This window comes from Balaenoptera borealis (assembly GCF_965194805.1).
Source record: "Balaenoptera borealis genome assembly, chromosome: 2".
In the NCBI taxonomy this organism is placed as follows: domain Eukaryota; kingdom Metazoa; phylum Chordata; class Mammalia; order Artiodactyla; family Balaenopteridae; genus Balaenoptera; species Balaenoptera borealis.
The window spans coordinates 129,750,177-129,770,913 of record NC_138867.1 but is presented as its reverse complement, the minus strand read 5'-3'; the positions used below and the strand labels follow the sequence as shown (position 1 = coordinate 129,770,913).

Here is a 20,737-nt window from a genome sequence, read left to right as displayed (position 1 = left end):
GTGCCGGTGAGCCAGGTCCATACTCTCGCAGGACAGTGAGGAGACTGGGGCTGACTCTTCTCACATTTGAAGGCAACATCTTTGACTCTGATTCCACAGTGTTTCTCAGAGGTCTGGGAAAGTGCTTGAGAAGCAACAGCAGCTCATAAACCAAGCCTGGGTCCCTCCACTCTGAATGCCCCCTGGTCTCTGGCTCTCAGCAGACTGCTCCAGCTCTCACACATCTTAATCCCAAATCCTGTCAGAGCTAAGTTAGAGTTTCTCCAAGGAGAGCAGAGCCTGCCTGATGGCAGAGTCAGCTAGGTTCTCCTCCTCCTGCCCTTAAAGGTGTACAAGTGATTAGGAAAAGTAGTGGGAAAGGGGTCAAGATTTCTGTATGCAAGTCCCACCTTAGTCACTGAATTGCTGTGTGGCCTGAGAAAAGTCTCTTTCCCTCTCTGGGCTGTGTGTAAAAGGAAGGAGTTGAGACAGACGTCTACCTGTAATATTGGTGATGAAAATGATGAAGAATAAGATGATGATGACAAAGAACAATGATTCTCTCCTCTGCCCCACTCTCCACCCCTACTATCTTAGTTTAGCTCCTCCTTATCTTTCATTGAACTGTCACAGTGGCCTCAAAATAAGTCTCCCTGGTCCCGTTTTCTCTCACTTCAGCATTTCATGGTCACGCCTCCCAAGCTGATCTTCCTGAAGTCAAACTGGGATATTGCTCCACTGCTTAAGACTTCAGTGGTGCCCAACTGGCTACAGAATAAGATCCAAACACCTTGGTTTGGCAGTTGAGGATACCCACAGTTTCAAATCCATCCATTCTACAGCCTCATCCCAGCGGAGTGGTTAAGAGCACGCGCTTTATATAATTAGACAAACCAGATTTGAATTCCAAGCCCATTATTTACTGTGTGAATTTGGACTAATTACTTAATCTCCCTGAGCCTTCTTCATCTATAAAATTAAAGTGAAACCACCTATAATCATAGGATTGTTTTAAACATAAAATGAGCGGAAGTTTGTGGCATGCTTAGCACAATGCCTGGTCCTTAGTAGGTCCTCAGTAAGAGGGACTTTTATTACTTATGCAGCTGATGGTTGAGCTAAACTGAACAGTTTGAATGCCCCTGCCTATACACCTTTGCTTGTGTTATTCCTTCCACATGAAATTCCTTTGACAACCTGCCCCCCGCCCCCCGCCGACTCCACAAATCCTAATCCTAAATACACCAAGGCCGAAGCCCTGGTCCTCACGTCCTGTCCTGCTCCACACCTGTATTCCTCACCTCTGTCCTTCCTCCTCACACATCACTGGCCTCCTTTCCAGCCAAAATTAGATATTATTCATATCTCAGAACAACACCAGATCTAGAGATGCTGACTTCAGGAGGATGAAACAACCTGATAGGGGCCATTTCAAATGCCACCTTCTCCCCAAAATCACTTCCAGATTCACCCAACCTGCCTGGAAGTAATCTCAACGACTTGAAAGCAATATCTAATAGCAACTTGTTAGAACCGCTTCTGACCCTTATCACTTTCAGTTTTGTATGTTAGATTTGTGTCCATACCTTGCCTTGCTTGCTAGATAATCTGAGCTCTGTGAGGGTAGAAGCCAAGACCTGAGCCTCTGCTCTCACCGTTCTCCCACGGGGCCTCATAAGTGTTTATAGAGTTGAATCAAGTTTAGAGAAGAAACATCCCTTTAACGGCTGGAAGGCTGAGACTTAGGAAGGTATAAGAATCTGATTCTTCATCCTCCTCTTGGGTGATGGCTCTTGGTTCTGACTGCTGTGGGCACACATCTTGCCCTCCACGTCCTCTTCCCACCAACACACCCACCAAGCTCTTAGCTCTTTCCTACTAAAGCACCTCATGCTTCCTATTTCACCACAATACTGAGTTTAGAGGAGTTTGTTGGGAGAGGTTAGAGTCTGAAATTAGACATAACGGGGGCGGGGACGGGGGGGGCGGTGCACACAGGAAGCCTTCCATACATGTTTGTTCAATGATAGAACGAACGAATGAATGAGTTAATACTCTACCTTGGTCTTGCAAGCATGGAAGCTGCCCAGTTTCCAGAAATCAAGCCATCAGGGAATCTCAGAGGCAAGAGTAGAGAGAGTGGGTGCTAGAGCCTGCTGAGCCAGAGCTCTGCCAGTCCCGCCCCCTCGGACTTAGAAGATGGGCCACCTTGAGGGTCAAGGCCTGGAAGCCAGCTACCAGAGGTGGGACCTGAGGTTCTCAGCTGGAGAACTCCAGGGCTGCTCTTCCAGCCTCTGAACCTGAACGTGGACCCCCAGCAGGTCGAACACTGACAAGAGTGACTGTAGAGCCAAGTAAGCAAAACGGCATTTAGCTTTCAGCCTGTTACAACAGTTACATTGGTCCCTTCCAAACGGCATTTCCCGCTGCTGTTTACCAACCGGGGAGGAGAAAATCGATGCAGCAGGTTGTCTGGGGAGCGGGTGCTGAGGGGAGAAGGGGGCACTGGGAGAAGGGGACAAGTTGCCTGAGGACACCAGACACAGTCTCCACAGTTCTTACCCTCACTTCTCATGAATCGCTCCAAAGCGAGACCCTATGGTTTTCATTTTGTTTTTCTCCTTTTAGGTGACGTATGTTTCTATTTTTTTATAATCGACATGCATTACTTCTGTGATAAGAAAAATAAAGTATTTTTAAATATCAGTAGTAAAATGCAACGGTAACAATGTCCTTCCCTACTTAAAATTCTTCGAAGACTCCACATTAGTCCCAGGATGGAGTCCGCATTCCCCAGGACAGCTTGCTCGGCGCTGCATACTTCCCCCCACTCCTGCCCTCACTCATCTACTTGCTGTTCTGTCCAAAGCACCGTGCTCTTGCTTTGTCTCTAGGCCTTCACAGGTGCAGTTTCAACTGCCCAAAATGCTTTTCCTTTTTGGCTCTGCCATATTTGGTCTCACCTTAAATATCACGTCTTCCTGGCACCTTCCCTGACCGCCACCTCCAAGTCTAGATGGGGAGCCTGACTTCTGTATCTCCCGAGTGCCCTGTACCTAATCCCCAGCAGAGCCCAATCTCTGTGTGGTGTAAGCGCTACACCACTGTAGGCTCTGTGACAGCATAAACATGTCTTTCTTGTTCTCAGCGTGTTCTCCAGTGCCGAGAACAGTGCCTGGCACTTAGATGCTCCATTAAATGTCGCTGGAAAACATAAAACTAATAACGATCACCTATTAGATTTGGAAGGGTTCTTAGAGACCATCTAGCCTAACTCCTCCTTCTAACAGTGGGGCCCGGAGAAGTAAATCCAGATTTTAATCCCAGGTCTTTTCTGAATTGCTTTGTGACCTTGGACAATGCCTCCTCTCTCTGATCCTCAGTCTCTCCAGCTATAAAATGGGGAAAGCTCTTCCTACTCCAACTTCTTCCGGCTCTGCCTCCCCCTGCTCCTCCTCCTCTTTCTCCTGGGTGTTGGGTAGCTCCAGGTACACGGACTGGGTGAGTAGGTAGGATGGTGCAAGAGAAATATAAGGTCAGGTTTATCCTCTCAAATTGTTGCCCATCAAGCTGAGGAGATAAGACACACACAGCGAGGTAGTGCTAAATTAAACGTTTCTGGCGATTCCGTTTTGCTAGGAGATCAGAAAAGGAAGAAATCAGGGAAGCCTGGGGGCATCAAGCCTCCTGCAGGAGATAAGGCTTAAACTGAGCAGGCAGTGGAGGTGAGAGAAGACGCTCCCCAGCACAGAACCGGCGATCCACAGCCAGGGGACGTAATCAACAAGTGCTCACTAGAAGGTTGGGCTGATGTGGATTCAGATTCCAGCTCTGCTGCTTACTAGCTCAACCTTTCCAAACCTCAGTTTCCTTAACCTCACTATGAGAATCTGAATGTCTAGCTTGCAGGGGTTTTGTAAGGATTAAATGTATGTGACAGTATCTAGAACAGTGCCTGGTGCCTAACAGGCCATTTTAAGAAATGCCACTTTCTTTTCTTCCTTCCCGCCACATAAACTGGCTTGACATGTTGCTGGCAAGAACATCAGAAGTACAGCTGGGGTTTGGGGACTGAAGGCTTTTTCTGTCCAACCATTCATAGTCTGTTTACTCTGACATGACTCCTAGTGCCTCATCTCTCCCTCCCTCCCTCCCTCCCTCTCCCTCTCTCTCTCTCTCTCTCTCTCTCTCTCTCTCTCTCACACACACACACACACACACACACAAACACAAACACACGCACTTCATGTAAAATCCACAGGACAAACAGAGGCTGTTTCTAATCCCTGATGAGATGGGGCCAGGTTGGCAGCTATTACAATCAACAGGAAAAACAAAGAATCAACCTCCAGTCTGGCCTGAAGTTTCCCCTCCACCATGGGACTTATAAGATAGGAAATTTTTTTTTTAACATCTCTATTGGAGCATAACTGCTTTACAATGTTGTCTTAGTTTCTGTTGTATAACAAAGTGAATCAGCTATACATATACATATATCCCCATATCTCCTCCCTCTTGCGTCTCCCTCCCTCCCTCCCTGTCCCACCCCTCTAGGTGGTCACAAAGCACCGACCTGATCTCCCTGTGCTATGCGGCTGCTTCCCACTAGCTATCTATTTTACATTTGGTGGTGTATATATGTCCATGCCACTCTTTCACTTTGTCCCAGCTTACCCTTCCCCCTCCCCGTGTCCTCAAGTCCATTCTCTACGTCTGCGTCTTTATTCCTGATTACGAGACCAAATGTCATTTTCTATGGGGCTGGAGGGAGAGGCTTCAACTAAGTTATAGAACAGTCCCATAAGATGTCTTGGAACATTTCAGGAAGCTACTGATATTCCTGTAGGCAAACAGAATGTGGGAGGAAGTGGCAGGGCGGGGAGCGTGGGGGGCAGAAGGGCTGTTTGCTTCAGTCCATTCTTGCTGATGACAGATTGAGGGTGATCAGGATTTAGGGGCAGCACCCCAAAAGAAAATATAGCATAACCTCCTTTATCCTGCACCTTCAGAGAAAAAGCAGCAGCAGGTGCTTCCAAGCAGAGATTATTCCCTGAAGGAGAACATTTAAAGTTGGACTTCAACTGAGGTTATTAATCTTCTAGGGAACTGTAAACCCTCTTGGGAATCTAACAGAGAGAGCTATACCCTTCTTCATAGGAAAACACAAATACACCCCAAATTCTGCTTGCAATGGAATATCCATGGGCCCCAAGTTTACAATGTCTCTCTAACAAAATTTAAAACCTTTCTTAATGGAAATATTTCTTAACTTCATTACCCAGTTTCCCACCGTGGAGACCTACCACAAATTGCTTCTCAGGTTGTGAATGGGAACTAAATGGATTATTTAAGTCCCTCTAAGACCCAATGAATAAATCCTCAGCTAGGAGTCAAGGCACCTGGGCTTCAAAATCAACTCTGCTCTGCCTTTTCAGAGAGACACAGCCAGTCTCAACTCTCTCTAGATTTCAGTTTCCTCATCTGGAAAAAAAAAGGTGGGGAAGGGGGTAGTTTTGACTAGGACAGCAATTTCTAACCCACATTCTGTAGAAGATGAGCATCATGCACAAAATAAAAGAGCTCTATGGCCAAAATAAATCAAGGAAATGTTGCATAGTCTATTCCCCTCTTGGAGATGCACACAACTCCTTAGCATATTAAGGTCTCTGAGAAGTCCTGCCATAAAGAAATCTGATACATTTGGTTTAATCAAACATATCCCTACTTGGTTTGATCGTGACTTTTTTTGTCCCATCAGAGAGCATTTAACTTAGCGCTGGGTTCCAGTAAGATGTGGCATCTATTAGTCCTCCCCAAACAAACAAATCAACACGTTATAGAAGGTAACAGAAGGCCGGTATTAAAACAGAGTGGTGTGAACCCTAAGACCAGCAGAACACTATAAAATCCTTCCACCCAACTTTCCTTCACTGCTTGGGAATTGGGCAAAATAGTGTGAATGCTCAGGCATCAGCTTTTAGACTTTTCTTTTGTTCCTTCAATCTGTCTAGAATAGTGACTCTCAAACCTTAGTGGGCATAAGAATTACTGCACTGATGGGGTTGATAATAAAAGGGGGACTTCAGCTTTATCTGTGATGTATTATTTCTCTTATCTAATAAAAACTGAAGCAAACACAACAAAATGTTCACAGGATGATAAACAGGTGTTTATTACATCAGTATGAACTTCATTTTTCAAATGTTTCAGAAGAAAGAATAACACTTAAATAATCTCAATTCAAAGTTGAATATACTTAATAGGGCATCTAGAGAATTTTCAGGGATAATTATGACTGCCCTGATTTTTGCCTGATGCACAGACTTTACGTCTCATCCCCATGTAAGATGCAACCACACTCTGATAGCATCCCCCAGAAGGGGCTTTGGGAAGCGCGGACCGAAAGCACCTGGGCCCTCCAAGATGTGACATCCCAGGGCCTAACTCTGAGTCCACCTCCTTATCTCCTGGCTGTAGGACTATAGGGTCAACATCTTCCTACGGCAGCAGTGGAACGACCCCCGGCTGGCCTACAACGAATACCCGGATGACTCTCTGGACCTGGACCCATCCATGTTGGACTCCATCTGGAAACCTGACCTGTTCTTTGCCAATGAGAAGGGGGCCCACTTCCACGAGATCACCACGGACAACAAATTGCTGAGGATCTCCCGGAATGGGAATGTCCTCTACAGCATCAGGTGAGTTCTGTACAGGCTCGTCCCCTCCATCCTCAGGACACACCTTGTGGGAGCAGACACTCAGAGGAGGGCCAAACAGAGGTGAACAGGCCCTGGCAACCGAGCACCTTTACAGAATAGGCAGAGCCAGCTCTGCAGCTTACACTCAGCAAGTAAGAATAAAATACCACGGGAACTCCTAGAAGCGAGTAGTTCATTATAACCAGGGGGACCAAGGAAGCATCCTAGAGAGGGAAGGTTAAAGTTAGGCCCCTAAGCTTACCCAGAATTTCAATAAAGCAAGATGGGAAAAGAATATTCAAAGACAATGCTGACCCCAGGAACGTTCGGTTACTCAAGATGAATAAAATCCAGAGAGCTGCTGTACAACGATACTCTACAGTTAACAGTACTCTACTGTACATTTAAACACTTATTAAGAGGGTGGATCTCATGTTAAACATTTTTATCATAATTTTTAAAAATAGCCGAGCAAAGGCGCAAAGTGTGAAAAATCACAGCAACTTCAACATAAATGGCCTGCCAGGTGGACGGTGCTGCTCACAGGTATAAGCCAGGGCTGCGCCTTCCCTTCTATAAAGCCTTTCTATCCTCTACTCCTTGCACTGAGTCTGCTGGGACTCCCTTCCCCAGTTGGGGGATATCCTGCATACACTGGTTATGGGCAAACTTTCAGAGCTTCCTGCCACACTCTGCACCCCTCCCAACCCACCTAATTCTCAGTCTCCTCCCCCAAGGCATGGCGAGAAGGACCAATGTCCATGTTATATCCTTACTATGTACCATTCACTGGGAATTTACCTACTAGGCTCAGACTTTATATGTATTATTTATACTCCTCCTAACAACCCTATGAAGTAGGCTTTAATATGCCCACTTTGCAGATTAGACAAGTGAGGATCTGAAAGTTTAAGCAACTTGCCAGAGTTCCCACAGCTACATAGTAGCAGAACCTAGATTCTAATCTGTTAGTGTGCACCTAATGCCCACTCAGAGCCTAGAAGAACAGTGCAGAGCATTCACTAGGCACTCAAATATTTGATGAATGAATGAATATGTTTTTATTTCAAAGAGCTTAAAGGGACACTGGTCCTACTACTACTGTGTAGCACAAGGAACTCAGCTCAATGTTATGTGGGAGCCTGGATGGAAGGGGAGTTTGGGGGAGAATGGATACATGTATATGTATGGCTGAGTCGCTCTGCTGTGCACCTGAAACTATCACAACATTGTTCATCGACTATACGCCAATATAAAATAAAGTTAAAAAAAAAAGGGGGGGACACTGGTCCTAAATGACTCTCCTGCCCCTCCAGTCCCGCAGGGGAATATATCTTTTTATTTCCATTAGGAGATGAGCTTTACGTGTCCAAGCCCATTGGAGAGGCCGCACAGATCCTAATCCCCAAAGGTGACTGGATTCAGAGTCTCCCCTGAGAGCAGGCTGGGTGGGAGAGGGGACTCAGGGACCTCAGCAGGTAAAGGAGGCACCATGGAAGGGCAGACTGGGAGGAATCCGAGGCCAACATGGCCTTGCTCACCCATTGCCCGCCCCACCCAGCGCGCATCCAGACTGGAAGGGTGCCGGGCTCAGGATGGTCACCGAGGCCCTGGCTGGCTTGGATTCTGCTGCAGCCAGGCTCAGTTTCATATCTCCAGGAAGCTAAGCCCCAGTGCAGCATGACAGAAGGACAAATCAGCAGAAAGTGATGTTCCAAGGTCATTCAACTTCAGGAAATTCACCCAGTGTGACGGTTGCCCCACTTTGGAGCTTTTATCTCCAGAAATTCAACTGCGTGCACTTTCCCTTCCCTTCCCCCTCCTTCTCCCGCTCCCTCTTTCCCCTCTTCTTCCCCTCCCTCTCCCTGCCCTTTCCCTCCCTGCTTCTGCCTTGTGCTTAAAGGACCCGCATCCATAGCCGTGGGTGAGAGCTGGAGGGGGAAGCTCGCGCCAGGCCGTGGGCCTCACCACATGGGGCCGAAGTGCCAGCAGCTAAGCCCCACAAGACCACCAGTTAGGGGTCTTCGGGTATTGAGGTTGGCTTTTCAGGATAGCAGGGCTAGAAAGCCCGCCAGCAAACACACAAGCTCAAAATCCAAAGGCCAGGAGACGTGGTTTTGAACCCTGGCTGAGCCATCAGCTGGCTGTGACCTGACATGCCTCCCTGCCTAACCTTCTCTGCATCCCAGTTTTCTCACCTGTCCAGTTCAGGAGTTGGCTGATGATCTAAGTCTCTTTGGCCTCCACGAGCCTTTCTTCTCTGTTCCCTGCAGCAGGGGCTCAGATGCTGGCAAAGCCTTTCAAGCTGAAGCCTTGCATCGCAGCTGAGCTGCAGACCTTGGATTCTGTTAAGGGGACTCCCTCTGGTTCTGAGGCTGCAGTCTCGGCCAGGGCTGAACAACCCAAAATAAACAGCTAGCCCAGACGCCTGGAGCAACCACCACTCCCCAACTGACCCCAGCAGGAGCCCGTAGACGCGAGTCAGCTGTGTTGGACACCCAACGTGCAGGGAGCCTCTTGGAAATCACTTTTGATGAGCCCAGTGTGTGAAGGGAGAAGCCAAGAACCACCTGCGCACCTGCTACATACAGGTGCACCTTGGGATACCTGAGGCCTGGTGGTGCTCAATTTAAAATTCAGGCTCTGCCCTACCTGAGGGCTCTACAGAAGAGAAGGGATGGAGGTAGCCCATGGCCTACAGGCCTTCAGGCAACTTGCTAAAGGCAAGTTTCTAGAAGCCAGACAGACGCCAAAGGAGCCCAGAAGTTCCACTGACTCTGTGTGACTTTAGGCAACCTATTTTCTCTCTCTGATGTGGAAATATACATATATTATTTCAATAAACACTGGTTCCCTAGCCTCCTTGGCCTTTCCTAGATAACTGATTTTCCAGGAGTAACTGGAACAGAGGCACAGCTTCTCTGGTTTGTGGATCCAGCATCATACAACTCCTTTCTCTTCCCAGAATCACCCTGACACTGGCCTGCCCCATGGACTTGAAGAATTTCCCCATGGACGTCCAGACGTGCATTATGCAACTGGAAAGCTGTGAGTCCCTTGCATGAGGCCTCTAAAAGAACCAGACTCTCCTATCCCCATGGGACCAGCAGAAATTCCCACACAGCTGCTCCTAACCACTGAACCCCAGGAGATTACTGTAATAGCCCAAAATACCAGATGAGGAGCTTTGCTCTTAGAAAACGCATTAGAAATATAACATCCCTAACATTGTCTGACTGAAGTTCAGCTCTGGAGCCAGCAGCATTCTCCAAAGAGGCACTGTTCCATGTCCCCCGGGAACATGCTCGCCAGGAATGGAGGAGCAATAGCTTGAATAAGTCATGGTCCTTGAACTCACAGGGATGCTCACTCCAGCAGGGGAGAGAGAGGTCTTCCGCACAAATAACTCTAAGGCAAGCAGCAAGTGGTAAGTGTGTGGTTAGACGTACAAAATGCTGTGGCCTCAAGGCAGAAAGTGCACTTCCTTCTGACTGGGAAGGAGACAGGGTATGGGGAAGGCTTTATGGAGGAGATCACAGGTGAACCAAGATTTTAACAGATGGGGTAGCTCACTTCTTTGATTGCAAACACAGAAACCAATCTGACTCATGTAAAGAATAGAACTAAGTGGAAGGACATAGGGGTTCCACATGGACTTGAAGGAAAAGTTAAAGTACAAGAACCAGGCCAGAGCATTTAGGCAACTAACAGACCACCCCCTTGGAGCACCACGTCTGAGGAGAGTCTGCACCAGCCAACTCCGAACCCTTTGTCACTTTACTCAACAGTCAAAGTCCTGGGGCAGAGAGTCTGATTGGCCTAGTTGAGTCACCATCTCACACCTTGGCCCCCAACTGATAGCCCTGCCAGGACAGCATATCATACAGTTATTCCCCAGAGGGAAATCTGCTGGGGGCACAAGAGGGGGCTTGCAAGGGTGGTGCACAGGCAAAAATAGCAGAGGGCAGCTGAATCTGACCATGGGACTGAGGCGTGAGGGCAAGAGGACAAGCTAAGGTGGGAGGCTTGGAGGGGGGCGGTAAGAGAGGTGGAAGGGCTGTGGGGTAGATGTCAACAGTGAAACCAGCTTTAACCTCTCGTGTGGGGAGAAAAAAACAGCAGCAGCAACATAGTCTCATGAGTTCCACTGAGTGAGTGTCTGATGCCTCTCTGCTTCTAACGTGCTTCATGCTAGACGCCCTTCCTGAAGCACCCCTGACATGCTTCAGATAAGAGCTTCCGGGCGGTGACTGCTCCTTCTTCTGATCCCTTCCCAGTTGGATACACCATGAATGACCTCATCTTTGAGTGGCAGGAGCAGGGGGCTGTGCAGGTGGCAGATGGACTGACTCTGCCCCAGTTTATCCTGAAGGAGGAGAAGGACTTGAGATACTGCACCAAGCATTACAACACAGGTACGTGCGAGGGCCCACCTCAACCCAGCCAGGGCCAGAGGTCATTGCAAACATTCATTCAGTCAGTGATCCAACGGATCTTCCGAGGTACCCGTGGTGGATCTATCTCCGTATTTATTACCTAGTGGTTAAGAGAATGTCCCTTGAAACCAAACAGTGGCTCCCACGCTTTCTTCCTGTGAGTTCTGGGACAAGTAACTTGAGCTTGGGCCACATCTCATTACAAGGGGAGCTGGGAGATACAGTCTCTTTTCCAGGTAGCAGTATGTCCAGCTCAGGACGGACCCTGTCCCTAAGGCAGAAGGGAGAGCTGACAGTGGGAGGACATCTAGCAGTGTCTATCACAGAGGGACTGGCATTTCTTTTTTTTTTTTTTAAGATTTTTTTTTTTTCTTTGATGTGGACCATTTTAAAGTCTTTACTGAATTTGTTACAATATTGCTTCTGTTTTATGCTCTGGTTTTGTTTTTTTGTTTTTTGTTTTTTTGGCCGCGGGGCATGTGGGATTTTAGCTCCCCGAGCAGGGATCGAACCTGCACTCCCTGCATTGGAAGGGGAAGTCTTAACCACTGGACCGCTGGGGAAGTCCCGGGACTGGCATTTCTGAGAGGGCAAAAGCACAGAGGATGTTCACATTAGACCTCAGTGGGGAGCTGGGAGCTGGCACTGAGGATTAGTAAACAGTGAAGTTGGAAAGGGTCCCCTGGGCCGAGCTATGAGGAGGGAACCCCACTTTTTAGCTCAGCTCTCTATCTCCCATGCCTAGCCCGGCATTTATTGGAAGGTTGAACACAGGGATGAAGTGGGGCCGGATCAAGACTGGCTTTGCCTGCCCTGTTTCAGGCTGGGAAGGAGCTCATGGAACATTGTGGACAAACAGCAGTCAGTTAGTGTGCCACGCTGGGGAGCTGGGCCGGGGGCTGCTGTCTGAACACAGCCGAGTGGAGTGGAGGCACATGACAGGCTGGGACAGGGGCCCAGGAGAAGAGGAGGTGAAGGCGAGGGGTTCAGAGAAACCACTGTGGGTTCTGATGCAAGTAGAAAGCCCAGAAAAAAAAAGCAGGCAGCCTGGGTGCTGGTCTGTTTATCTCCAGTGACCTCGGAGATATCTTAGAACCTTCAAAAATACTCTCTTCATCCCTGGGCAAGCTGAGACTCAGAGACAGTATCCAAGGGGGACTGGTTCCAGGACCCGCCAAATTACCAAAATCCAGGGATGCTCAAGACCATAGTTGGCCCTACTCACTGAAGGATGCAGGGCCCACAGATACAGAGGGCCAACTGTACTCTCATTAGCAGTGAGTCCCCATGAATCAAATAATCGCAAGACTCTCACATACCACGGCCCTTTACTGTTTACACAGCGTTTTCTCCTTCATCATCTCAGTTGCCCTTCACTATACACATTTAAGTGAGAGCTGAGTTCTGGGCTAGCTCTGTGGATTCAAGGAGAGAAGACTGGCAAGGCCCTGTCCAGATGGAAGGTGCTGTCCAGGGAGCTGTAGAAAATTCCCTGGTAACTGTGCATCAGTGGACTGGAGCTAAGATGCCACCACGGGACGGCCCAGCCCAGTTCCAGGGATTCACAGACTGGGAGAAGACGAGCTGTCCACAGTCTGGTGCAGAGGACAGAGAGAGAGAGAGTGAGATCAACTTGCCTACTAAGTCAGTGTACTATGCCTTAAAGGCTCTGATGATCACGTGAAGAGAGCTGAAGGGACACAGGAAAAACAGAGCACTCCGCCTAGGGGAGACTTCACAGTTAAACTGCCATAAAGGAGAGGGAGGATTTCTTTGGCTGGTTGTGGGGCGGAAGAAGGGCCTTCCGGGCAGAGGGATTATCAGGCTCAAAAACTCAGAAGTGTGAAGATACAGAGGATGATCAAGGCAAGGGATGGAGCGTAGGGGGTCATGAGTAGAGTAAAGAAACAAGGGAAATGGGGTGGAAACAGGCTAGAGCTCGACCGTGAAGGGCAGACTAAAGAGTTTGAACTTTTCCCTGTAGGTAATGGGGACTTTCTTATATGGGTAGAGGTGGAAGGAGAGAAAGGTTCTACAAGAGGAAGTAACAGAAATGAGTCACTTCTGGGGAACATAACTGGCAGAAGGATAGAGAATGATCCACTTGGGCCCACTCTTAGCAACAAAATAGTGTTGACGGGGATGACGGCAAATGACATGTTGAGCATTAATGGTTTGTGAGGACTGTGCTAAGTTCTTTATAGGCATCATCTCATTTTACCATCACAGTAACCATGAGTGACCATATGAGGTTGGTATTATTATTATCATTACTATTATCATCATTATCATTATCCCCAATTTACCAAAGATGAGGAAACTGAGACACAGAAAGATGCAAACACTCACCTAAGGACACAGCTAGTGTGAGGCTGAACCAGGACTCCGGTCGAGGTTGCTCTGACCTCAAAGCCTTGTTCCTATCCAAGGCTACCTGGCCTTCCCGCTATCATTTCTTGCAGGCAAATTCACCTGCATCGAGGCCCGGTTCCACCTGGAGCGACAGATGGGCTACTACCTGATCCAGATGTACATTCCCAGCCTGCTCATTGTCATCCTCTCGTGGATTTCTTTCTGGATCAACATGGATGCCGCCCCAGCCCGCGTGGGCCTGGGCATCACCACCGTGCTCACCATGACCACCCAGAGCTCAGGCTCCCGAGCATCCCTGCCCAAGGTAAGTCCTACCACCCAAGAGCACGGAACACCAGGACAGGTAAGGAGGACACACCTCTCCCTTCCCTGCCTGAGATAAGGCGAGCACAAGGAATTAGTCACTATTTCTTTTTTTTTTTTTAACATCTTTATTGGAGTATAATTGCTTTACAATGCTGTGCTAGTTTCTGCTGTACAACCAAGTGAATCAGCTATATGTATACAGATATCCCCATATCTCCTCCCTCTTGAGCCTCCCTCCCACCCTCCCTATCCCACCCCTCTAGGTGGACACAAAGCACGGAGCTGATCTCCCTGTGCTATGCGGCTGCTTCCCACTAGCTATCTATTTTACATTTGGTAGTGTATATATGTCCATGACACTCTCTCACTTCGTCCCAGCTTACCCTTCCCCCTCCCCGTGTCCTCAAGTCCATTCTCTATGTCTGTGTCTTTATTCCTGTCCTGCCCCTAGGTCCTTCAGAACCATGTTTTTTTTTTTTTTAGATTCCACATATATGTGTTAGCATACGGTATTTGTTTTTCTCTTCCTGACTTACTTCACTCTGTATGACAGTCTCTAGGTCTATCCACCTGACTACAAATAACTCAATTTCATTTCTTTTTATGGCTGAGTAATATTCCATTGTATATATGTGCCATGTCTTCTTTATCCATTCATCTGTCGATGGACACTTAGATTGTGTCCATGTCCTGGCTATTGTAAATAGAGCTGCAATGAACATTGTGGTACATGACTCTTTGAATTATGGTTTTCTACGGGTATATGTCCAGAGGTGGGATTGCTGGATCGTATGGTAGTTCTATTTTTAGTTTTTTGAGGACCTTCCTTACTGTTCTCCATAGTGGCTGTATCAATTTACACTCCCACCAACAGTGCAAGAGGGTTCCCTTTTCTCCACACCCTCTCCAGCGTTTATTGTTTGTAGATTTTTTGATGATGGCCATTCTGACTGGTGTGAGGTGATACCTCATTGTAGTTTTGATTTGCATTTCTCTAATGATTAGTTATGTTGAGCATCCTTTCGTGTGTTTGTTGGCAATCTGTATATCTTCTTTGGAGAAATGTCTACTTAGGTCTTCTGCCCATTTTTGGATTAGGTTGTTTGCTTTTTGATATTGAGCTACATGAGCTGCTTGTATATTTTGGAGATTAATCCTTTGTCAGTTGCTTCGTTTGTAAATATCTTCTCCCATTCTGAGCGTTGTCTTTTCGTCTTTTTATAGTTTCCTTTGCTGTGCAAAAGCTTTTAAGTTTCATTAGGTCCCATTTGTTTATTTTTGTTTTTATTTCCATTTCTCTAGGAGGTGGGTCAAAAAGGGTCTTGCTTGTGATTTATGTCATGGAGTGTTCTACCTATGTTTTCCTCTAAGAGTTTTATAATGTCTGGCCTTACATTTAGGCCTTTAATCCATTTTGAATTTATTTTTGTGTATGATGTTAGGGAGTGTTCTAATTTCATTCTTTTACATGTAGCTGGTCCAGTTTTCCCAGCACCACTTATTGAAGAGGCTGTCTTTTCTCCACTGTATATTGTTGCCTCTTTTATCAAACATGCGGTGACCATATGTGCGTGGATTTATCTCTGGGCTTTCTACTCTGTTCCACTGATCTATATTTCTGTTTTTGTGCCAGTACCATACTGTCTTGATTACTGTAGTTTTGTAGTGTAGTCTGAAGTCCAGGAGCCTGATTCCTCCAGCTCTGTTTTTCTTTCTCAAAATTGCTTTGGCTGTTCGGGGTCTTTTGTGTTTCCATACAAATTGTGAAATTTTTTGTTCTAGTTCTGTGAAAAATGCCATTGGTAGTTTGATAGGGATTGCATTGAATCTGTAGATTGCTTTGGGTAGTACAGTCATTTTCACAATGTTGATTCTTCCAATCCAAGAACATGGTATATCTCTCCATTTGTTTGTATCATCTTTAATTTCTTTGATCAGTGTCTTATAGTTTTTTGCATACAGGTCTTTTGTCTCCTTAGGTAGGTTTATTCCTAGGTATTTTATTCTTTTTGTTGCAATAGGAAATGGGAGTGTTTCCTTAATTTTTCTTTCAGATTTTTCATCATTAGTGTATAGGAATTCAATTCAAGAGATTTCTGTCATATGAACGCTTGATGCCTCATTCTGCTTTACTCTCCTTTAATGCTAGGTGCTGTGTTCCACTACATTCACTATAGTTGCTGGAGCCACATTCCCCATTACTCACTCATCACCAGACACAACATTCTGCTCTACTGTTAATACCAGATGCCATACTCTGCTCCCTTCAGCCTCATGTTAAGTGCAACATTCTGCACCATTTCCAATGCAGTACTGCACTTAACATTGTTTTGATACAGAAAAAGTTGAAAGAATATACAACAAACACCCTAAAAGCCTTCACCTCGATGCCAATTGTTATCATTTTGCCACATTTACTTTATCTCTATTTATAGGTAGGTAGGTAGGTAGGTAAGTAGATAGATGCAACTTTTGCTGCATCATTTGAAGGTTACAGACATGACAATTCACCTCTAAATAAGGAATAAGGATCACAATGATATTATCACATCTAAAAAATTAACATGAATTGAATAAGTATTAATGAATTAGAAATAATTCCATAATTTCATCTAATATAGAACCTTTAAATTTTCCCAATTGTCCAAAAACTGTCATCAATGGACATGGATCCAATAAACATTCATACTGCATACAGTTGCTCTTTTAATCTAGAACAGTCTCCCCACTGTTTTTTGTTTTTCATGACATGACTCTTCCGTTAACTTTTTTTTTTTTGGCTGCATTGGGTCTTTGTTGCTGCTCATGGGCTTTCTCTACTTGCGGTGAGTGGGGTCTACTCTTCTTGCAGTGCACCGGCTTCTCTTTGCGGTGGCTTCTCTTTGTTGCGGAGCATGGGCTCTAGGCGTGTGGGCTTCAATAGTTGTGGCACACGGGCTCAGTACTTGTGGCTTGTGGGCTCTAGAGCGCAGGCTTAGTAGTTGTGGTGCACAGGTTTAGTTGCCCCACGGCATGTGGGATCTTCCCAGACCAGGGCTCGAGCCTGTGTCCCCTGCATTGGCAGGCAGATTCTTAACCACTGCACCACCAGGAAAGTCCCTCTACCATTAACTTTTAATGTGAGACATGACATTCTACTCCACTTGCCATCTACACTAGACACCACTCTCTCCTCTATTCATCCTCACAAGAAAACTCAACAATCTGCCCTATGCACTATTAACGCTAGACTTTGCATTCTGCTACATTTACTGTAAAAGCTTGAAACCAAATTCTGTTTACTGTTACCAACTACAACACTTTCTGCTCTGTTCATTTGCAACAGCAGGAGTAATATTCTGCTTCCTGTTCCTTATGTTAGGCTCAACATACTGCTCCACTCTCTATTAATAGTTGACGCCACATTCCCCCTCACTAGACTCAACATTCTACTCCACTCATTGTTAACACTAGACTTGATACTTGGCTTCGTTTGCTATTACACTCAACATGACATTCTTCCCCCTTCGCTTTTCTTAAAGCACAAAATTCAGTGGCATTTAATATATTCACAAAGTTGTACACCCTCAGTGCTAATTCCAGAACATTTTCATCACCCCACAAAGAAACCCCCACATTCATCAACAGTCACTCCTTGTTCCCTGCTCCCACCAGCCCCTGGCAACCACTAATCCACTTTCTACCTCTATGAATTTGCCTATCCTAGACATTTCAGCTAAGGGGAATCACACAATATGTGCACTTTTATGACTGACTTCTTTCATTTAGCATAATATTTTCAAGGTTCATTTATGTTGTAGAATGTATCACTACTTCATTTCTTTTTATGGCTGAATAATATTCTATTGTATGGATATTTCACATTTTGTTTACCTATTCATCAGTTGATGGACATTTGGGTTGTGCCACTTTTTGCCTATTTTAAATAATGCTGCTATGAACATCTGTGTACAAGTCTTTGTGTGGACATATGTTTTCAACCCTTATAAGTATATACCTAAGAGTGGAATTGTTGGGTCATATGTAATTATATGCTAAAGTTTTTGAGGAACTGCCAAACTATTTTCCAGAGTGGCTACACCATTTTATAATCCTGCCAATCCTGCCAAATTCCAATTTCTCCACATTCTCGTTAACGCTTATTATTCTATCTCTTTGATTATAAGTATCTTAATAGAAGTGGTATCTCACCGTAGTTTTGATTTGCATTTTCTGAATAACTAATAATGTTGAGCATCTTTTCATGTGCTTATTGACCATTTCTGTATCTTCTTTGGAGAATCTATTCAAATCTCTTGCCCCACTTTTTAATTGGGGTATTTCCCTTTTTATTGTTGCATTGTAATAGCTCTTTGTGTATTGTGGATTTAAAACCCTTATGAGATATGTGATTTGCATATATTTTCTCCCATTCTATGGGTTGTCTTTTTACTTAATTGATAATGTTCTTTATGCACAAAAGTTTATAATTTTGATGAAGTCTAATTTATATTTTCTGTTGTTGCTTGTGCTTTTGGCATCGTACTTAAGAAACTAATACCTAATCCAAAATCATGAAGATTTATACATACATTTTTTTCTAAGAGTTTTATAGTTTAGCTCTAAATATAGGGTTTTGATCCATTTTTGTTTATTTTTGTATATGGTATATGGAGGGATATCATTCTTTTGCATGTGGATATCCAGTTATCCCAGCACCATTTGTTGAAAAGACTATTCTTTCCCTCCACTGAATTTATATTCTTCTCAAAAATCAATTGGCCATAGATGTATGGATTTATTTCCGGACTCTCAATTCTATTCCACTGATAAGTATATTTATCTTTTTTTTTTTTTTCAGCACATTTACACAGAGTAACTTCTTTATTGAGTAATTTGTTTCTCCCCTTCTCTTTTTTTTTTTTAAAGATTCATTGATTGATTGATTGATTGTTATGTTGGGTCTTCGTTTCTGTGCTAGGGCTCTCTCCAGTTGCAGCAAGCGGGAGCCACTCTTCATCGCGGTGCGCGGGCCTCTCACTATCGCGGCCTCTCTTGTTGTGGAGCACAGGCTCCAGACGCGCAGGCTCAGTAGTTGTGGCTCACGGGCCTAGTTGCTCCGCGGCATGTGGGATCTTCCCAGACCAGGGCTCAAACCCGTGTCCCCTGCACCAGCAGGCAGACTCTCAACCACTGTGCCACCAGGGAAGCCCCAGTATATTTATCTTTATGTCAGTATCACTCTCTTGATTACCATAGCTTTATAGTGAGTTTTGAAGTTGGGGAGTGTGAGTCCTCCAACTTTGCTCTTTTTAAAGATTGTTTTGGCTATTCTGGGTCACTTGCATTTCCATATGAACATGAATATAAATTTTAAGATCAGCTTGTCAATTTCTGCAACAACAGTAAAAAGGAATTTTAGTTAAAAATGCATTGAGTCTATATAGGAATTTGGGGAGTATTGCCATCTTAATAATATTAAGTCTTTCAACCCATGAACACAGGATGTCTTCCCATTCATTTAGGTCATCTTTAATTTCATCCCACTGCTTTCTAGACCCCATTGTTTCTAAAGAGAAATCAGCTGTTAATCTTATTGAGGATACCTTGTACATTATGAGTTGCTTCTCTCTTTCTGCTTTCAAGATTCTTTTTCTTTGGCTTCTCACAGTTTGATTACGGTATGTCTAGGTGTGGATCTCTTTGAGTTTATCTTGCTTGGAGTATATTGTGTTTCTTAGATGTGTACATTAGTGTTTTTCATCAAATTTGGTGAAATATTTGCCATTATTTCTTCAAATATTCTGCCTCTTTCTCCTCTTCTTCAGAAATACCCATCAAACATACGTTAGTGCACTTGATGGTTCCCCACATGTCTCTGAGGCTCTGTTCATTTTTCTTCATTCTGTTCCTCAAACAGGATAACCTCAAGTTCATTGATTCTTCTTCCGATTCATTAATTCTTTCTTCTGTCTACTCAGATATGCTGTTATCCTCTCTAGTAAAATTTTCAGTTCAGTTATTTTACATTTTAACTCCAGAATTTCTATTTGGTTCTTTTTTGTAACTTCTATTTCATGCTCTACTTGGTGAGACTTTGTTGTCACACTTTTTTTTTTTTTTTTTCCGGCCAGGCTGCCCAGCTTGTGGGATCTTAGTTCCTTGACTAGGGATTGAACCCGTGGCCCCTGCAATGGAAATGCAGAGTCCTAACCACTGGACAGCCAGGGAATTCCCTCTCATACTTTAGTTGTGTAGACAAGGTTTCTTTCAGTTGTTTGAACATATTAAAAATGTAACTGATTTAAAGTCTTTGTCTGTTAAGTCCAACATCTGGGTTTCCTCAGGCACAGCTTCTTTTTTTTTTTTTTATTTTTGGCTGTGTTGGGTCTCGTTTCTGTGCGAGTGCTTTCTCTACTTGCGGCAAGCAGGGGCCACTCTTCATCATGGTGCGCGGTCCTCTCACTATCACGGCCTCTCTTGTTGCAGAGCACAGGCTCCAGACACTCAGGCTCAGTAGTTGTGGCTCACGGGCCTAGCTGCTCCGTGGCATGTGGGATCCTCCCAGACCAGGGCTCGAACCCATGTCCCCTACATTGGCAGGCAGATTCTCAACCACTGCGCCACCAGGGAAGTCCAGGCACAGCTTCTTTTGACTGCTTTTTTTCCTATGTATGGGCCTGACTTAGTCAGTCCAGGCTTCTATAACAAAGTACCATAGACTGGGTGGCTCATAAACGACATAAATTTATTTCTCACAGTTCTGGAGGCTTGAAGTCTGAGGTCAGAGTGTCAGCATAGTCTGGTTCTGGTGAGTATCCTCTTCCAGTTGCAAACTGCTGACGTATTGTTGTATCCTCACATGGCAGAAAGAGAGTATGCTAGCTCTCTGGACTCTTTTTATAAAGGCACTAATCCCATTCATGAGGGCTCCACTCTCATGACCTAATTACTTCCCAATGG

General features: G+C 45.3%; 1 protein-coding gene across 1 annotated transcript in view; it reads left to right on the top strand.

Annotated features, from left to right (window-relative positions):
• GLRA1 (glycine receptor alpha 1) overlaps positions 1-20,737 on the top strand; it is a 96,882-nt gene that overhangs the window by 52,787 nt on the left and 23,358 nt on the right. The window contains exons 4-7 of the mRNA XM_082379180.1: positions 6,457-6,680; positions 9,646-9,728; positions 10,958-11,095; positions 13,579-13,793. Of these exons, the coding sequence (XP_082235306.1) occupies positions 6,457-6,680; positions 9,646-9,728; positions 10,958-11,095; positions 13,579-13,793 (660 nt within the window). The remainder of the gene's footprint in view (positions 1-6,456; positions 6,681-9,645; positions 9,729-10,957; positions 11,096-13,578; positions 13,794-20,737) is intronic.